Source organism: Canis lupus, chromosome 10 (genome assembly GCF_003254725.2).
Source record: "Canis lupus dingo isolate Sandy chromosome 10, ASM325472v2, whole genome shotgun sequence".
Taxonomy (NCBI): domain Eukaryota; kingdom Metazoa; phylum Chordata; class Mammalia; order Carnivora; family Canidae; genus Canis; species Canis lupus.
Window position 1 is genome coordinate 45,890,766 of NC_064252.1, and position 19,660 is coordinate 45,910,425.

General features: G+C 49.1%; 1 protein-coding gene across 6 annotated transcripts in view; it reads left to right on the plus strand.

Annotated features, from left to right (window-relative positions):
* The window catches only part of FAM178B (family with sequence similarity 178 member B), a 109,564-nt gene that overhangs the window by 55,076 nt on the left and 34,828 nt on the right, over nucleotides 1–19,660 (plus strand). For 5 of the 6 annotated variants that reach the window (XM_025464799.3, XM_025464803.3, XM_025464796.3 and 2 more), the window contains 4 exons: nucleotides 9,531–9,645; nucleotides 15,516–15,609; nucleotides 15,877–16,053; nucleotides 16,321–16,418. In XM_025464799.3, the coding sequence (XP_025320584.3) occupies nucleotides 9,531–9,645; nucleotides 15,516–15,609; nucleotides 15,877–16,053; nucleotides 16,321–16,418 (484 nt within the window). Of the gene's footprint in view, nucleotides 1–9,530; nucleotides 9,646–15,515; nucleotides 15,610–15,876; nucleotides 16,054–16,320; nucleotides 16,419–19,660 lie in introns of those variants that run through there. The other variant, XM_025464807.1, reaches the window with a different exon arrangement.

A 19,660-nucleotide genomic window follows, 5' to 3' on the forward strand; every position in this document is an offset into this window, starting at 1 on the left:
GATTCTGATGTGCAGCCAGGCTGAGAAAGTGCCAAATTATGAGGACTTTGGCCAAATACATAAACCTTTTGCCATAACATGATGAGCACACTTTAACGTTTATCTTTTAGATCCTACTAGTCAAAAATCTTGGTGGCTCTCCTAGGACTCAGCCTCTAGCCACCAGTTTTCAGGGGCTGCCTTCTGTGGATTCCTCCCTACACCCATCCCACCCCAGTCATCTGCCAGAGCATGTGAGGGTGGGTCTCTGCTGTTCTGGAGCAAGGGCCATGGCTTTCATTAGCTCAGTAGTTTACCAGTGTGGCTGCATTTTAGAATCACTTGTTTTTGTTTTTGTTTTTAATTCTAGAGCCCCAAACTAGGCTTATTAAACCACAGTCACAGTGGGGTGGGGGCTGGAGGGGAAACCCTTGGCAGTAACTTCTGGAGCTGCTCCCTAAGAGATTCCAGAACGTGCAGACAAGTCTGAGAACCCCTGCATTTGGGTCTCAGCTGGGGCCTTGATCCAGAATACAGCAAATATCAAATCTCTTAGACTGTGGGGATGTGCTGCCCATGGTGCTATGTGTGAAGGGAGACTTTTTTCCCCCTGGTTCTTTCTTTTTCTTAAAGAAAGTTCTTGGTTTCTGTAGTTGTTGTTTAAAGAGAACACGAATTGGAGGGGCAGAAGGAGAGGGATACAGAATCCCAGGCAGACTCAGCACTGAGCATAGAGCCAGACTCTGGGCTTAGTCCCACAAGCCAGAGATCAGAGCTGAGCAGACACTCGACCAGCTGTGCCACCCAGCACCCCCAGGCACCCCCAGTTATTGCTTTTGGTTTTTTTTTTTAAGATCTTATTTATTTGAGAGAGAGAGAGCACAAGCAGGGTGGAGGGGCAGAGGGAGAGAGAGAAGCAGACTCCCTGCTAAGTCAGGAGTCCAACTCGGGTTTTGTTTTTTTTTTTTTAATAATTTATTCATGAGAATACACAGAGAGGAGAGAGAGAGAGGCAGAGACACATGCAGAGGGGGAAGCAGGCTCCATGCCGGGAGCCCAACGTGGGAATCAATCCCGGGACTCCAGGATCGTGCCCTGGGCCAAAGGCAGGGGCTAAACCGCTGAGCCACCCAGGGATCCTCCCCAACTCAGGTTTTGATCCCATAACACTGGGATCATGACCTGAGCTAAAGGCAGACACTTAACCAACTGTGCCACTCAGACACCCCTGTTTTTTGTTGTTTTGGAACAGTTTTAGGCTTATAGAATATTTGATCAGAAAGCAGTTCCCATATTATTCCCCACACCTGTCACCACCACCACCCCCACCACCCCCACACACCCCCACACACACACTAGTTTTTTCTACATCTTGCATTTGTATGGTGTATTTGTTAGGATTGATGAGGCACTATTGATATATTATCATAAACTGAAGACTATTTAAATTAGGGTTCACTCAGGAGCACCTGGGTGGCTCAGTCAGTTGAGCATCTGACTCCTGATTTTTGTTCAGGTCATGATCTTGGATTCCTGGGACAGAGCCCTGAGTTGGGCTGCACACTCAGCAGGGAGTCTGCTTGAGAATTCTCTCTCCCTCTCCCTCTCCTTTTCTCTCTCTCTCAAATAAGTAAATAAATCTTTTAAAAATAGGGTTCGTTCTTTGTGTTGTACATTCTGTGGGTTTTGGTAAATGTAGGACGTGTTCATCATTGCCGTATCATACAGAATAGTTTCGCTGCTCTGAATATCCTCTGTGCTCCCCCTGTTCTTTCCACCTCCTCTCCAGCTCCTCTCCAGCCAAACCCCTGGTAACCCCCGATCTTTTTATGGTCTCTAGAGTTTGCCTTTTCTAGGATGTCATATGGTTGGAATTATACAGTATGTAGCCTTTTCAGACTGGCTCCTTTCACTTAGCAATATGTATTGGAGGTTTCTCCACATCTTTTTATGGTTTTGTAGTTTTTTCTTTTTGTCGCTCTATTTAATATTCCATTGTCTAGATGTACCACAGCTTGTTTGACCATTCACCTCCTGAAGGACATATTGTAGCTTCCAGTTTTTGATAATTATGAGTAAAGCTGCTGTAAACATTCATGTGCAGCTTTTTGTGTGGGCATACATTTTCAGTTAATTTGGGTTAATACCAAGGAGCACAATTGCTGGATTGTATGGTTAGAGTATATTTAGTTTTGTAACAAACCACCAGATTGTCTTCCAAAAGGGCTGTGTTGCATTTCCACCAGCAATGAATGAGAGTTCCCATTGCTCCACATCCCCATCGGTATTTGGTATCTTCTGTTTCATTTTATTCTAGAGATCAGGAATATTCCAGGAATCTCAGGTTCAGAAATCCAAAGTGAAAGAAAACCTGGTGGGCCATGCATTCAGGGACGTTACTGGGAAGCTCTTGGTTGAGTCTAAATCAGTCTCATATTCTTGCTTTTTAAAGGTGAGAGGGTAGTTTGCTACTTACTACCTTCCTGAGTCATACTGAGGGGGCCTTGCATCAGTAAAAATAACTCAATCGTGCATCTTGAGGTAGGAAAGTGAGGAAGTGGTTGCCTAGAGTTGAGACATGACAGCTGGGCCTCTGGCAGCCATCCTGGACCATGGGGTGATCTTGAAAAGGAGAGAATGGCGAGAATGGCAGAGTAGAAGACGGGTACCTAAGATCCTACAGATCAGTCAGGTCCCTGCACCAGTGAGGCCCACCTGCTTCCAGACTTTTTTGTCAGAGCGAAATAAAATTATAGCTTATTTAAGCCCAGGTAGGTTTTTTGTTTTGTTTTGGTCTTTTTGTTATTTGTAGCAGAACCTAGTTCTAGCAGCTATGGTAGTTCAGTGGTTTTGCACAACGCAAGTGTGTCCTACACACTGGGGGCTAGGAATGCTCAACAGTGTTAGGTGACACCAGGCAGTGGTGTGAGTTACAGAGGGCAGCAGAGAGGAGAGGTGGCCTGGGGACGGCATCACCTACCCTGTACACACTCTCACTCTCATGAATAAAAGGACCAGGGACTGACAGAGACTCTGGGTTGGGGGAGGGGAAGTTTCTAGGTGGGTGGTATATGTGGATGGGTGCTGTGTGTGTGTTTTTGTGTGTGTTGTAAGTATGGGTGGGATATGTGTGTGTGATATGTATGTATGGATGAGTGTTGTGTGTGTCATGATATATGCAGTGTATGGGTTGTGGTATGTGGGTATATTTGTGTTGGATGAGTGGTTTCTGTGTCTGCGGTATGTGTGATGTGTGTACAGATGGATGGAATGTGTATAGTGTGGATGTGGTATAGGTATGGTTGCAGAAGTGTGTGGATGGCTAGTGTGTGTGTAGTATATGGTGTGTATGTATAGGTGTGTATGTATGTGGTGGTTGGTGCATTTTGTGGGTTTGTATGTGTGTATGAGTGTGTAATGGGTGGATATAGGGAGATGTGTGTGTGGTGGGTGGATATGGGGTGCATATGTTTGTGTGAGGGTGTGTATGTGGTGGTTGGGTATAGGGTAAATGTGTGTGTGGTGAGTAAATACAGGAGTGCGTGTATGTGTGTGTGTGTAGTAAGTAGATACAGGAGTGCATGTGTGTGTGTGGTGAGTGAACATGGGGGTGCATATATATGTGGGAGGGTGTGTGTGTGTGGTGGGATAGATATAGGGGTGCATGTATGTGTAGTGGGTGGATATAGGGGTGCATATGTGTGTGACTGTGTGTATGGTGGGTGGATATAGGGGTTCATGTGTGCGTGAGAGTGTGTGTGGTGGGTGGGTGTAGGGTGTGTGTGTGTGGGATGGTGTATGTGTGTGATGGGTGGATATAGGGGTGCGTATGTGTGCGGGAGTATGTGGCGGATGTAGGCTGGATTACAGCAAGGCAGGCAGGGGGTTGTAGGAGTGCCAGAAGAAGGGCCTTAGCTCAGGGTGAGCGGGTGGAAAGGGAAAGTGAAGGGGTCAGTGGGGTGGGTTGCATGGCCGAGAAGCAACTAAAGAAGACTGGAAAGGATGTGGGTAGAGCGGTCTGGAGAAGGAACCGGTGGGGGTGAGAGGCAAGAAGAATGAGTGGGTCAGAGCTTATCCAGGTCCTGGGCATGCAGTTGTCCGTGGTAAGAGGCCGCATCAGGGTCAGGAGAAGGCCAGCCTCCTTCCTGGGCTCACGCTATAGTTGGGACAGTGAGATATGCATGTTTCTAAAATATGGATTTAATGGAATTTTGTGTTTTTACCACATCCAAAGATCTCTCTGATGACATGATTCCATCCTCCTCAGACCAGTTGCTTCCTTGTCCTGTCTTCAGGATGGGTGTGGCATGGGCAGACCGGGTCCGAGGACCCAGAGAGGGTTCGACAGGACCAACCCAAGAGGGTTGTTGGCTTCTCGTAGGATAGAAACCAAAGTGAGCCAGGAAGAAGTGAGAACGGAGTTTATCGAATAGTGTAATGAGAGAGGATTGCAGAGTGTGCGGGGGACCCAGAAAGGAAAGGGTCTGGGGTGAGCCTCTCCTTTGCTCAGGGTCTAGAGTTTTTGCTGAGGGTGGTACACAAGTACTCTCAGGCACCCAGGAACCAGTCAGAACAAGGACAAGCATCCAGGTGTCCTCCACTTTTGACAGAGTCACTTCTGTCCAAGGGCCAGGGTCTTGGCATCAAGATGCCTAACGTCAGGGGTCTGGAACATGTTCCCAACAACCCCACCCAGTCACTCCTTCCGTGTTATCTACTGGGCCAGGAAACTCCAAAGAAATTGTGAACCCCTTGGCCTTTACAGTTAGGACACATGTTATTTGTACTAGAAGGTGTGTTTGAGGTGGGGCTGCAGGTCCTAGCAAGAAACAGGGAGAGGAGCCAAAAGCAGTCTCCTTGGAGTCCCCCCCCCACCCCACCCCCCACCCCCCGGTGTCCCTGTCTCAGGTGGGCCCCCCTCCCTCTTTCTGTAGTTATCCTCACGCCTCCAGGCCTTGCACCCCCCAGCACCTCAGGCGCATGACTGGACCTCACACAGTGAGGAATGGCAGCCTGGCCTCAAAGTGCTCATGGGGCTTCTCCTGTGCGTTCCCTGCACCACCCTGACCACCTTTCTTCCCCACTGTCTGTACCACCTGGCTTCGTCTTGTGTGTTTGTTTTTCACATGTTTGGTCTGTTTCCCTGCTAAACCATCAGCTCTGTGAGACCAGGACTTTGTCTCTTTTGTTCACTGCTGGGCCCCCAGTGTTACAATGCTTGGTGTCCAGTTACTGTTTACTGAGCAAATAAAAAGTTTAAATAACTGGCTAAAGCTGATTGACTAAAGCCAGTGATATTGAGATGAGTGTAAATTTAAATACAAAAGTGCAGAGGCGCCTGGGTGGCTCAGTCAGTTAAGCATCTGCCTTTGGCTCAGTCAGATCCCAGGGTCCTGGGATGAAGCCCCACTCAGCAGGGTGTCTGCTTCTGAACCTCTCCCTCTCCCTGCCTCTTTCTCGTGGCGCGCACTCGCTCTCTCTCTCTCTCTCTCAAATAAAATCTTTAAGTAAATAAATTCAGGAGTGCAGAGGGAACAGTTAAGTCATCAAAATTGGGAGGATAAGAAATGGTAAAAGGGGCGCCTGGGTGACTCAATCGTTTAAGCAGTTAAGCGTCTGCCTCTTGGTCCTGATCTCATGGCTCAGGGGATGGAGCCCCATCTGGCTCCATGCTTGTGGGGGGGAGTCTGCTTGGATATTCTCTCCCTCTCTCCCCCCACCCCATGCCTGTGCCCTCACTCTCAGTTTTTCTCTCAAATAAATCTTTTTTAAAAAATTTAAGATTTGGGATCCCTGGGTGGCGCAGCGGTTTAGCGCCTGCCTTTGGCCCAGGGCACGATCCTGGAGACCCAGGATCGAATCCCACGTCGGGCTCCCGGTGCATGGAGCCTGCTTCTCCCTCTGCCTGTGTCTCTGCCTCTCTCTCTCACTGTGTGCCTATCATAAATAAATAAAAATTTTTAAAAAAATTTAAGATTTGTTGAAAAGAAAACCACATGCCCAAAATGGTGTCACTTAGGCCGAGTCACCAAACTGGGGCTTAATACCTAACCTAAGCGAGGTTTCAACCTCCCCCAGAAGTCTAAATCTGACAGGAATTTTCTGATAGGCACCAACAAGGTAATCTAACTGTATAATAAGCCCCCTGCCCTTCCCCCTAAGGGAAAGTGACCTTGCAGGGGACAGTCCTTTTCTTTTGCTAATAACTTCCTTGCCCCACCCTCCTTCCTATAAAAATCTTCCATTTTTTGTATAACTCCTTGAAGTTCCCCCTCTGCCTGCCAGATGAGGGGGCTGCCTGATTGATGAATCGCTTAATAAAGCCCATTTGATCCTTAAATTTACTTGGTTGGATTTTGTTCCTTAACAGATTGTAAACCTCCCCTAAGTTATGTCGTGAGTCCCACGCTCCAATTGGGATCTGGGCTCAGTCTGATGGGATGGTTGCTTGCTTTTCTTTAGGAACCAGCATCCCCCCATTAAGGCTGATGGGACACCTTCTCCTAGAGAACTGTGGCATCTCTAAGGTGGTGTCAAGAATCAGGACCCATGCAGATGGTTGGCCCCCAAGGGCAGCCACCCCAGAACATTCATTAACAGCTAGATTCGGGGCAGGGGCTGGGAAGGGAGAGAAACAGACCAGAGTCTTGTGGACCCTGTGCCCTGTCATCTAACTGCTAAGGCCCAGGATGGAACCTGGTGGGTGAGAACAGATGACAAAGGCCTACGGAGGGGAGCTGCTGGGGCCAGCAAGTCGAGCCGAGGAGGTTCTTGGGATGTGTGTGGTTTTCCCATTCCCTGAAAGTGGTGCCAGGAGAGCGGAGGCGGTGGTGTTACGTGAAGTAACGCTTCTTCTGAGGCACAGATGGAAAAGTCACTTTTATTTTAGGCCCAATGCTTTTCCTCCCCTACTTCCCCCAAAGCATCAGTTCCATCCCAGGAGAACCACCCAAAGGGACACTGTCAGATTCTCAGCCTCTAAACAGAGCCCAGGAGCTCAGGGCTGTTAGCACTGGCATTTAAAAAGGCACAGGGCCCCGATGCTCCCCTGGGGAATCACCTCAAACGACTGAGGTGTGGGTGTGGAAAAGTGGAGTTAGGGAGTTGGAGCTGGCAGCCTCAAGTCTGAGTTTTGTTCTGTGTCAGCTCTCCGGAAAACCCCCATTTGGGACAAACAGTGCTGAGGAAGAGCTGAGCGCATGGCCTAGTTATAGGCAGTGTTAATTATGGGCTCTCCCGCGCCTGTAGTCGCTTAACCAATTTCCAGCACTGTTGATTGGGCCTGATTTATCCTGAGGCATCCCAGGCGCCTTGCTCGGAAACTTCTCCTGCCACATTGGCCTGGGTCAAGCTGTGGTGTGGAGTAAGTGCTAGGTGGGGGCAAGGAGGGAGGACGGTGCCAGGCTCCAGGTTTGGAGCTGGTGGCACCTGCACTGCTGTCCCCAAGGGGCTTTTAAAGCAGCTGATGCACTGCACCGGCTGAAGAGGAAGCGTGAAGGTGGTCATGCACAGCACCTTTTGGGGTCCTAAGACTCCTGGCAGGCTGTCCTCACCCAGCTGGGCTTCCAGAGCCTCACCTCACCCTAGGCTGATTCTCTTTGCACAGGCATTCTCCCTCCCTGGAAAGTTCATTGGCCCGCCCACACATGCGTGCACCTACGTGCATAGTCCCCCAAAGGCCCTGGTAAACAGCTCTCCCTCTTTAGTGGAATCTCATTGTGTTTTGTAGACTTCATTCTTCTCAGCTGGTTTGTGAAGCGGGCAAGGGGTATCATTACTTTCACTTGTTAAGTTGCCTGAGAGGAAAAATAACAAACAAGAAAGGTTTTCCTCCTCCAAGAGTCTAATTACTTGTTGGGTAAGCCTCGACCCATATACGTTTCTAAAGAGAGACACCTGATGCCAACAGAGGCGATGTCCTTGGACAGGGTGCAGAGACCCTCTGCTGGCAGTTACCCCAGTTGGTGGCTCTGCAGCCATGCAAGACTGTTGCCAGAACTTCCAAGGAGTTTAGGATGCTGCGTTTCTTTCCTTGAGTAGCTGAACAGTCCATGCTCTCGAGCTTCTCTGCATTTGTCATTTCTGTGCCTTTGCTGGGTACGTGATTTCTTTCCCGTTAACCATGCCCTATTCCTCAGCCCCCCTCCTCTGCCCTTCCCTGGCCCCAAGTGAATTTCTCCTTTGAGCAGACTCTGTACCTTTCACCTGCTTTGGTTTTGAATTCACTCTCCTGTATTTTTTTTTGTTTGCCTGGCTCCCCCCTCCCTCCTAGAGTGTGAGCTCCCTGAGGTCAAGGTCTCCAGCAGGCCACCTTTTTATCTTGGGCACCTAGCATGGTTCCAGCCCATGGAGGGATCCACTGAGGTGCGCCTTTCAGAGGAAACTTTCACCCCCAGAATGGCAAAGGGTTCAAGCATGTGCTACTAATGCGCTGCTAGCCCAGTTTCCAAGTTCTTGATCCTGACGCATCTGTCAAATTCAGCATTGTCAACAGTTCTTGACACTGCCAGATTATTTTATGGCTGGCCTTCAGTTTCCCTCTTACTCCGGTACTACTTGATCAGGTTTGTTTAGGGTTCTCTCCAGTCATTCATTCATTCTGCTTCCCCCCACATACCAGCCGCTTCTCCAGGCACTGGGTGTGCAGAGCTGCCCTGCCCTCGTGGAATTTACATTCTAATGGGGAGATGGGGATGAGAAGTGAGTAAATCAATCAATAAGATGACATAGAAGAATGACAGTGTGGAGGAATGGACCCCACCTCTTGGTGGGGTGTGGAGAGGTCACAACACAGAAGAGCAAGTGGGAGGGAGATGGTTGCATCCATCTCTGGGAAAAATGATCCTCCACATTGTTTTTTGTTTTTCTAGTTTCCTGGTTCTGAAAATGTCCTTAAGTAGTCCGATAGAAGAAAAGCCCGGAGTACATAGGGTTTTCCCTCCTTGTTGGTGAGGTCAGATTACCGTTCGGGTTTTGTCAAACTAGTCAAGAGACCATGGAATTTTGAACTCAAGCTGGCTGTGGAGATGTGTGCCAGGCTGCAGGGAGTGCCCTGGGCTGGAATGGTGGACCTGGGAACACCCAGATGTTGCTGCAAGGGCAGCATCGTCAAGTCAGCAGTAGGTTTCGAGCTGGCCTCAGCTGGTAGTGGTAAAGGGCCCAGGGCTGCTGCATTGTGCATCTTCTGCATCTTGCAGTTTTGGAGGCCTCTGGTTTAAGTCTCTTCATCTGGCTTAGCTCTGGGCAGCCCAGTGCCCCGACTGCTGCCTGATGGAACCAATCAGGGTGTCATCATCCCTGGGCCCTTGCAGTGCAAGGCGGCCAGAGCTTGAAGACAGGATAATGAACCATCAGGTTCACAAAGCTCCAGCGGATGTCTCAAAAACAACTGGTTGCTTGATTCCTCCAGAAAACACTTGTGGTGCCAGAAAATGCAGAAACTAAACCCCTTAGGCCAGGGGTTGTCACACCCAGGAGTATTCCCTCCTGTGGGAATAGTGAGCCTGTCTCCTTTGCCCTCCTTAACCGTCTGCCCTCCCTTGGCCTGACAGATGGAGACAAGCATTGGTGGTGCCCCTCGCTGCAGGAGGTCATGGAAGCATTTCACAGCCTGGGAGCCCACAGCCCTGCTCTGGGCCTGCAGGGCCTCTGCCAACACAGTGGGAGGTGAGTACTTCCCCTTCCTCACCATCCTTTATCTTTCGTTTGACAGTTGTGCATCTCACTTCAAGCCCAACAACTTGTATACATTAGATATGCGCAGGGTTTTCCATATCTATTATACTTCAGTCAAAATGTTAAAACAAAAAGCAAAAAACAAACAAACAAAAAAAACCCAAAAAAGAGAGATGCATTCTTCTAAACATTTATTCATGCTAAAAAATATTAATTTAGGGGTGCCTTGGTGGCTCAGTCAGTTAAGTGTCTGTCTTCAGCTCAGGTCATGATCTTGGGGCCCTGGGATCAAGTTCCTCATCAGGCTCTCTGCCCCACAGGGAGTCTGCTTTTCTTTCTCTCTCTCCCTCTAGTCCTTCCACTTGTTCTTTCTCTCTCCCTCTCTCTCTCTCAAATAAATAAATCTTTTTTTTTAAAGTATTAATTTAAAGTATTTCCTATTCTAGGGGGAGTGAGAGGAAAGAAAAAAATCATAAGGTATTTCCTATTGTAAAAAGGTCATACCAATGTAATGGGCCATTTGTTGTACAAAAGCATTATTGCTTGTAGTATGCATCCTTAGAGCCATAAACATTTTTAAGTTAGAAAAAAAGAAAGATTTCCTGTGATTATTACATAAAATTTATGTGTATTTCACGGGGATTAAAAAAAAATTGCCAAACTCCAGCTCTAGCCCACATAGTGTAGCAGAGTCTGAGGGATTATAGAACAACTACATACAAGCACCCGTGGATATGAGTATCGTACCATAAATGGCTAATGTTCACATAAATGACCATGCTTCCAGCTTCAGGGGGATGGAAGAACCAAGCAGAGATGAGTCTTGCTGCTTTGGCTGATATCCGCTCCTGCCCCTTGGTAACTCAGAGCTCTCACTGCCGGCCTCTTTTAGGACCTGTCCCAATCTCTCTGGTCTACCTCCAAAGCTTCAATTTTGACCTATTACCTAATATCAGCTCATGGCCAGCAAGGCACAATTTCACATGTAATTTCCACAATGACCAGTCTTGTTTTGTGGGCACCCTCTTTATGCACTGGGCTGGGCTGGGTTAGGGGAGCTACTAATCTGCATACCCATTGTCCCTGCCCCCTAGGAGCAGAGCCATACAATATATAAATGACTATTGTTGGGTGGACAGTGACTAGGTCTGGGTTGTAAAAGTATTACATGTTATAAACTTGTTCTACAAATTATATTCAAACTCTTCCTTGATGATTCTTTGAGAAGACATTCAGGGTGTTTAGGGCCCTGGACAGCATTAGGTGGGATCCGGTTCCCACCATCCTGGTGACAACTTTGGCCCCAGGAGGCACAAGGACCCTCTCCCTTGCCATGGCAGGCAGGTGGGTGTTCCTACACAGGGAAGGCCAAAGCTTTCTTAAGAACCTGTTCCACGACTCTGTTTAGTAATCGTCTGCCAAACCAAACCAGACCAAACCACACTTGCTCTGCTATAAATACCCCACGCATGTGCCAGCCTGCCTCACTCCTGCCCTGCTGCCTTCCCGCCGAGTTCCATATCTGGTGTAATAAGCCACTTGCCTCTTCCCCAACACAGAGCTTCAATCACACCGCCTTCTAGAATGACTTGCGGAAAGGATTACATTTCGAAAAACAAATGCAGTTTGAAGATGGTTCTTGGGAGGCCTGTGGGGCTCAGGAGACCTATTTCTAACTGTTCTGATGAGCACCTGGTGTCCACCTAGAAAGTGAGAGGTGCCCTGGCAGACAGAAGCAGATAACTACCCAGCTGACTCTGCACCCTGCACAGGGCCGCTTTCTCCCCCACACTTCTCCCTTCCCCAGGATTTGATGGCTTCCTGCTCCTAATGCTTCCAGGCAAATCCATCCTCTCTGGAGGCCACAGGGTGCAGGTGGGCATTAGAACTATGGCTGTTTAAATCTGCCACCCTCAAAATACTTGGAATCACAAACCCTAGCATGCAGACTTCTAGCTTGACCAGGCAGTTAGCCCCGGGGTAAGAGGAAGGACTCAGAACTGGCCCAGAGGATCTGGCCGATGGCTTTAGGGGTAATTTTCTTGTGATGGCCCTGTAAGGACAGCTGGGACAACCTCCCTAGCCACTAGCCTGGGGAGATTTTTAGCTTTTTCCGCCTGAACACAGCTTCCTTTTGAAAAGCACAGACACATCTTGAAACCCCTCCAGTGGCCTTCCTGAAATGTGGGGCAGCAGAGATGCTCGAGTGGGTTACCTGGACTGCTGGCTGGCTGCTGCAGTTGGGTAAACTCTGGGAGTCATAGGTTTGAAAGAGAGCTCTTCTAGACTATTTAGGAAGCACTGTGAAGATTCTGACATCTCTTCCACCAAGGATATGGCTCCTTCATAGACACATGGGCCACAAGAGGAACATCAGGACAGGCTGTCTTCTCCCCACTGTCTTCCTTGTCCTGTTCCTGACCAGGCTTAAGTTCATCCCATGCCAATTGGCTCCACGCCACCCATTGCTCTGTTAACTTCCAGGGATGCCCTGATCTGGGGCTCCCTGACAGAACAGATGCTCTGGGGGCTCCTCCAGGGCACTAACAGAGCCCTCCTATTGCCCAAGGCTGGAAATAAGGGGTTAGGGTATCTCTGCACATGACCCCACAACTGGACCATCTTTTTAGTATCTATAAGAAAGACAAGTCTTTTAGCATTTGTTCTTAATCTCAGATTTCCTTGAAACCCATCACCATCCTATCAAATGGTTCAAGATTTCCTTTCAGAAAAAATGGTTCAAGATCCTGTGGCTGGATCACGTGCTGTCCACCTTGTTGCAAACACGGTAGCCCTCTGCCCAGTGATGAGGCTGGGGAGGGAAGAATCAGGAGGATCTGTGGGGTCAAATGGGCAGAAGAGGGACCAGAGTGTGAAGACAGACCAGGAAGCAGAGCAAGAGGTTGAGGGGGGCTTGTGCCACACGGCTACTCAGACACTCTCCATCATGTGCCCCAGTCTCACCTGGGAAGGCAGGGGAGGTCCTTGGTCACCAACAGCTGGTCTAATAAGGTTGCTCCCAGGTTACAAAGCCCAGCTGAAAGTCCCAGTCAGATACACAGGACTGGTCACCAATCTGCTGTAGCCTAGTGCCAGAAACCTTCATCCACTTGGTTCTCTGATACGGCAGCCTGGCATAGACGCCAGAAGGTAATAACTAAATGACAGTTAATCCATTGAAAGGGCATCCTGTCCAGTGTAGGGGAGGCTGGTCACTGGCCATCTCGGGATGGTGTAATTCAACCCAGGTAAAATATACTTCTCTCTCCCTTCCCATTAGCTCAGCATTGATTCCCCTTCACTGTGTTGACCTGGGCTAATAGAGCCTGGACTGGTCCAGCCTGCATGGTGGGGCCCCAACCACTGGGTGCCTTGATGATGGCTCTCAGTTACAGAGGCAGTTGTGCTCACATGCCTCTCTTACCATCCTCCTGCTGAGAATGTCAGCATACTGTACAGACAGTAACTCTATTATTTTCAACTCTTGGGGGAAACAAACCTAGAAACTGGGGTAGAGGTCAGTGACGTGCCCTTCTCAAGATTACTTGTGAGTGTAGAACAGCGTCGTCATAATCCAAACTCCAGCTCCTGGGTGCTGGCCACAGGCCAAGCCCTAAGCCAGCCATCCAGAGGTCAGGGCTGAGGGGCAGAGTGGGACAGATGAAGCACTTTGTTTATGGAGTCTAGTGGTGGGACCGTCTCGCTGTTAACCTGCCAGAGTCCAGGAGGAGAGCGAGATTGCTAGGCTGTGAATGCCTGTGTCCTTGGCCTCCAGTTCAGAGCCTGGGGATGGAGGCCTGGGTATCAGCTGATACTGCGTCACAGATGCAGTCGGTTCAGTCAAGTGGTTCCTCAGAACCTTAGAAAGGCAGGGAATAAAGGACCACACTATATTGCCTGCTGTTCCCAAGGAGAGGCAGTGCAGGGAAATGCTGGAGCATACACTGGGAGGCTGTCTGCCCTCTTCACTTGGGAGGTTGGCATTGCTTCCCAAGGAGAGGGCTCTTGTCACAGACACTCTTCCCTCCCCAGCTCACGTTTTCCACACTCCTCCTACCTCTGGCAGCACCAGACTGTCTGAAAGCCCATTCCTCTTCAGCAAAGTCACAGTCAATTGTGTGCCTGCCCCCACCCTCTAGGAAGTCAGAAAGCATTCCCACTCATGGCTTCCATACACATGCATGCTCACAGGCTGGAGCATACCGGAATGCCCCTCCCATATTGACACGGGGCTGGCAGGTGCCCAGATGTGCACATGCAGCCTTGCCCTTTTTCTGGTCCTTATAAATGCTGGACTCTGGACGAATGGCCAAGCCCAGTCCTAACCCCTTGCCCCCCCCCAACTTTGATGTGTGGGGGCACCATTTCCCTGGGTGCCTAAAGATGGATTTCTCCTTCCCCTCTGAGACGCAGCACCAGCGCCCAGTAAAAAAGAGCAGGGACTTTTCCCTGGAGCCTACAGGAACAGAGCTCTCCTCCTTCGTCAGTGGTCAGGCGGCTACCCTGGAGGCTGATGTGGTCAGCAGTGTTGCTGTCATCAATGCCTTCATTGTGGAGAGCCCACTGTTATCAGGAACTCCAAACCAGTTAATAAGAGTGGAAAAGTGGACGAGACAGCACAGGAAGCCTTGTCATAAGCTCACCTCAACAGTATACAGCAATCAACAATATGCATTTGTCCAGAGAGAAAGAGTCATTTAGTGAGACCGATCCTGCTCTGTTTCTATCCAGGGAATGTGCCTAGAAAGTCTGTGCATCAGTGGTGCAGCTCTGCTGTCCACTGGTGCCCCTTTCACTGTGAGCATCTGGCCACCCTGAGTCCAACTTTAGTCTTTAAAGAGCTGTTTGTTTTCATATGACCCTAAGCTCTAACTTCATCTCAACATCTCTAGGCTCAACCAGATCTGTTTCCACACTAGGGAAAAACTGGCCATGCTAGGCTTATTGGCAGACAGCATGTTAGTGTGAGACCTGTGGAGGGGTTCTCATTTTTACTCTGAATGTCCCCATATTACATGCTGACCTTGGAAACCAGCCCCCATGTGGGCTGCAATGTGGTGTACTTCTCAGTGCATGCAAAGAGTCACCATACCTGTATGGACAAAGAACTTTCTTGAGGAAGACTCTCTTGGGGCAGTGGAGTATGATTTTCTGGTCTTTGGGTCCCAGAAAAATCAAACCAGAGGCCTGGCTGGAATGGGTTGGGATATGGCCCCCAGTGTTCCCCACTCCTGGTGTTCTTCCCCTTGTGTAGCTCTCACTCCCGTGCTGAGTCTGGGTGGCCTGTGTGGACTGGAGAAATCAAGAGTGATGGGATGTCACTTCCAAGACCAGGTGATAAAGGCTGTGGCAAAAAAAAAAAAAAAAAAGGGCTGTGGCATCTGTCTCTGGCATTCCGCCCCCCCCCCCCCCCCCCCAGATGGCTTGCGTTGGTGGAAGCTGGCCCGTGGTGTTGAGGATTCCCTGTGGAGAGCCCTGTATTGTAAGGACCTGCTGGTGGGCACATTGCTGGGAAGCAGTTCTAGCCCATTCGGGCCTGACATGACAGCAGCCCCACTCCCAATATTTTGGAGGCAATGTTCCAAGAAACCGTGAGCCAGAACCACCAGCTAAGCTGCTCCTGGATTCTCGACTCTCAGAAACTGCATGACATGATAATCGTTTTTAAGCCTCTGTATTTTTGGGTCATTTGTTATGTAGCAGTAGATGACCAGCACACACAGAGCATTAGCCCCTCCAGACTGAAGGGGTCATCCACAGGCTCTCTGCTTCTGAGCAGTGGCAGGCCTCCTCTCTGCTGCAGTCCTCCCCTTGCATCCACCTCCTCCCATTTCCTTCCCTTTGTTTTTGTCTTACCTTAGAGTGCTTAAAAACAACATTAGCCTGAGCTGGAGTGAGCAGCAGGACACCCCCCCAGCGATTGCCTTGGACATTAGCCTGAGCTACATCTGTAAGGTGAGTCAGACAGCAGTTTGATGCAGTAGGTACCATGAAGCACCCACAGTGTGCTCAGCACCACCGTGCAGGCACCATGCTGGCTGCTGGGACCAATGCTGCAGAAAGCGCATGGTCCCACGACTGGGCCTGCCACCTGAGTACCCTGTGCGGGGCGTGACTCTGGGTCTTGTGTTTGGTTTTCTCAGCTGCTGCCTAGCCCCTCCTGCCCTGCCTGGCCTCCTCCTAGGAGGCCATCCCTGCCCTAGCACTCTCTCCACTCTCCAGTTCCTGGCACTCTGTGCCCTCACCCAGCCAGTGGCCTACACTGATGGGGACCTCTTGGGCCTGATTGAGTTGCTGTGCCAAGCTGGCCTAGATGTGGAGCTCCGCCTGCTGCCCAAGACCGATCTTCAGCAGCTTCTGCTCCTGCTCCTTCAGAACATCCAGGAGTGGCCAGGGAAGGTAACCATGCCTCCGGATCCCCATCCCCTGCAGCCAAAGCCCAAGCCCTAGCCGCCTCATGTGGCCTTGTCACTAGGGACTAAAGTTGCAACTCAAGTCACTAAATGGGAATAGCAGGCTTGGAGGTGAGCAGGATGCCAAGGAAACTTCCCTTTCACCCTGGCCTCCGTGACCCCCCCCTTCTCCTTACTCTAAGTGGACTGGTGGAGAAGTCAGGGTGGAAGGCCGCCCTCTTGCAACCCACCTTGATACCTGCTGTCCTCACAGCTCCAGCAGCTCTGCTGCACCCTGAGCAAGGTGTCAGGTCACCACCACAACCTGCTGGCACTCGTGCAGTTCTTCTTGGACGTGACCTCTCGAAGCAGGTGGGTGCTCCTCCACCTCTGCCTCCTCCCTCTGACACTCATCCCTTCCCCTGGGACAGGGTGGGCTGTGGGGATCCAGAATCCTCCCCTTGAGTCCCAACAAACCTCCCCCTCCTGCCCAATCTCTAAAACCCAGGAGAAAGAACTAAAAATACAACTCACTAATGAGTTCATTACTAAAGGAAAAAAGCCTAATTTTCTTAACATAGTCTTATTAGCAAAACAATTGCCTTATACAATTAGCTTCTGCCTGCATCGCCGCCGCCCCCCCACCCCTGTTCCCACCCCTCCCCACCCCCACCTGCTGCTCCCACTCCTTGGTAGAGGGTTCCTTCTTGTCCTTCAGACCTCCGCAGCATTATGTCCCCTCATCAATCCTCCCCTGTCCCCGCTCCCAAACTCTCAACATTCTGCTTTATTTTCTGCACAGCATGGCTTTCTGCCAGAAGTTTTCTTACTGTTTGTTCCTTATTTATGGTGCCTGTTCTCCACGTTACCTCCAGTATGGAGTCATGGCCATATCCTCCGGCATCTAGAACAGCGCCTGACACACTGTCAGCACTCTGTAAATTCTTTTCGATTGAATGAACAAGGTGAACAAACAGCCCACTGGGAGATGAGACCCTTGCTCTGGACCTGCCCCCACCCAGTCTCTCCTTTCCTCCTTCCTTCCCCCACTGTAGGCCACAGCCATAGGGAAGTCCTTGTCCTCTCTGGAGCAGATCACTCCTTATCTCTCCTCTCCTCCCATCTGGAATGAGGGCCCTCCCCACCCTTCCAGCCAGGCCTGTTCTGGGGCCTTTCAAGTAACCCTCCGCTGGGGCCATTCCCCTGCAACTCCCTCCCCAGGGGCAGCTTCTGGAAGCCGACTAGGCATTCCATTCAGACACATATCCCCAGGGCCCTGCTGGGTGCAATCATCCTGAGCTCAGCTTCAGTCCTGAGAAGGAGAGTTCAGTCCCTTTCTGTGAATCTGGTTGAAAGAGAGGAGGCCTCTCCACAGTCCTTAAAGGGAACTTGTTGCTCTATACTTGAAAGAACTGGGCTTCTAGAAGCTCTGTCTGAGAACTTTAAGCATGAGCACCAGAGTAGTACCTTGGCGGGCACCATCTACATTAAGCCCAGATGCATGGGACTTCTTTCCAAATGATCTAAAGAAGCTGACCTCTGTCTCCAGGCTCCCTGTTCAACCCCAAACAGCTAGCCCACTGTGTTGCAGAGTCAGAAATTGTCATCTGAGAGGTCTCTCCCACCCCAGCCCATCATGCCTGTTCATCCTAAATCCTGTCCATTCTGATTTCCAAATCCCAAATTCTTGTTTGTGATTGCCTGTCCATGTCAGTTCCATAAAAACAGGCACCTGTCTGGGTCTCAGCCACCTCTGTCCCACCTGCTCCTGCTTTCATGTCATGTCTCTCACCTGGATGGACGCTGGCAGTGGCAATCTGTCCCCTCCTCCCTCAAAGTCTGTCCATTCTGTGGATACATGGGATTATTGTATCTCTGCCTTACCTGGAATAGCCAAGTCCAAATGCTTCCAGGGCAATGGTGTCCAGCCCGTTTCCTGTTTGCTCCCAATAGGCCACATTATTTGTACTTGTTTTTCTTTCTTTCTTCGTTTCTTTTTTTTAAGTACCCTCCTTCCCTAATGGGCTTAAATTTAACCCACAACCCTGAAGTTAAAAGTTGCATACTCTACCAACTGAGCCAACAAGGCGCCCGTTTTTCTCATTCATGTGTACGCATACATGCACACACACATATATGTATATACTACATACACATGTATGTGTGCTTTTACGTACATACACGTGTATGATGAACATTCTTTTTCTTAGCTGTATAGTGTCCCCTAGTCTACACACAGCTCCCTAATCTGGATAGTCATGCAGGGCACCAGCTTTGTACATCTGTGCAAATGTTTCTAGAGGATAAACTCTTTGAAGTGAGACTGCAGACCTAAGGTATATACATTTGAAATTTGGCTTCCAAAAAAACTGTATCAATTAATAATACCATCAGTGGACATGAAAATGTCTGTTTCTCTGCTAGTATTCTGTTTTGTTTTGAAATTTTAGTCAATTTGCTGAGAAATGTCATCCTGTCGTTCTGATTTTTTTTTTTAAAGATTTACTAATTTATTCATGACAGAGAGAGAGAGAGAGAGAGAGGCAGAGACACAGGCAGAGGGAGAAGCAGGCTCCATGCAGGGAGCCCGACGTGGGACTCGATCCGGGTCTCCAGGATCACGCCCTGGCTGAAGGCGATGCTAAACCGCTGAGCCACCCAGGTTGCCCCTGTCGTTCTGATTTTTATTCCTCTGATTGCCAGCGAAATTGAGAATCCTTTCATGTTTATTGGCCTTTTTTGTTTCTCTTTTTGTAAACTATATCTTGATGCCTCTTGCCCACTTTTCTGTGGAGCAATTAATCTTATTACTTTAGTAATAATTGCTTATATATGTTTCAGCACTCTATTTTCTTCTTCTAAGTCTTTTTTTTAATATTCTTTTTTTTTATTTTTATTTTTTATTCATTTATGATAGTCACAGAGAGAGAGAGAGAGAGAGGCAGAGACACAGGCAGAGGGAGAAGCAGGCTCCATGCACCGGGAGCCCGATGTGGGACTCGATCCGGGGTCTCCAGGATCGCGCCCTGGGCCAAAGGCAGGCGCCAAACCGCTGCGCCACCCAGGGATCCCTTCTTCTAAGTCTATACATCTTTTTTTTGTTGTTGTTACATCACACTTTTTAAACTTTTGTACATGATATCTTTTGGCAAACTAAGGTTTTGGGTTTTTTATAATTTTATTTTAGAATAGATTTAGCTTGACAGAAAAGTTATATGGATGGTATAGAGAGCTGATTCTAATTGAATCTATCTTGAAAAGAAAAGCCTTCCCTACCCGAGATCATAAAAATATTAACTTTGTTACTATTGGTTCTTAATCCTATCTGGAATCTGTTTTCAAAGATAAGAGGTTGGGATCTAATTTGATTTTTTCCACCTCTGAAGAGCCAATGAGGCCAACACCAACTTTCTTTTTTGTCTTCATAATCCACCTTTCCCAGCCGATTTGAGACTACCTTCATCATATCCTAAATTTATGATGATGTTCATCTGTTAATTGAATCAAATTGATTTCAGGGATCTGTGTCATTTATGGGGATGTCTTTGTAGCTCCAGGGCCTTTGCTAAGTGTTCCTTCAATGCCAGGAGTGAATATAATAGGACAGCCTCACC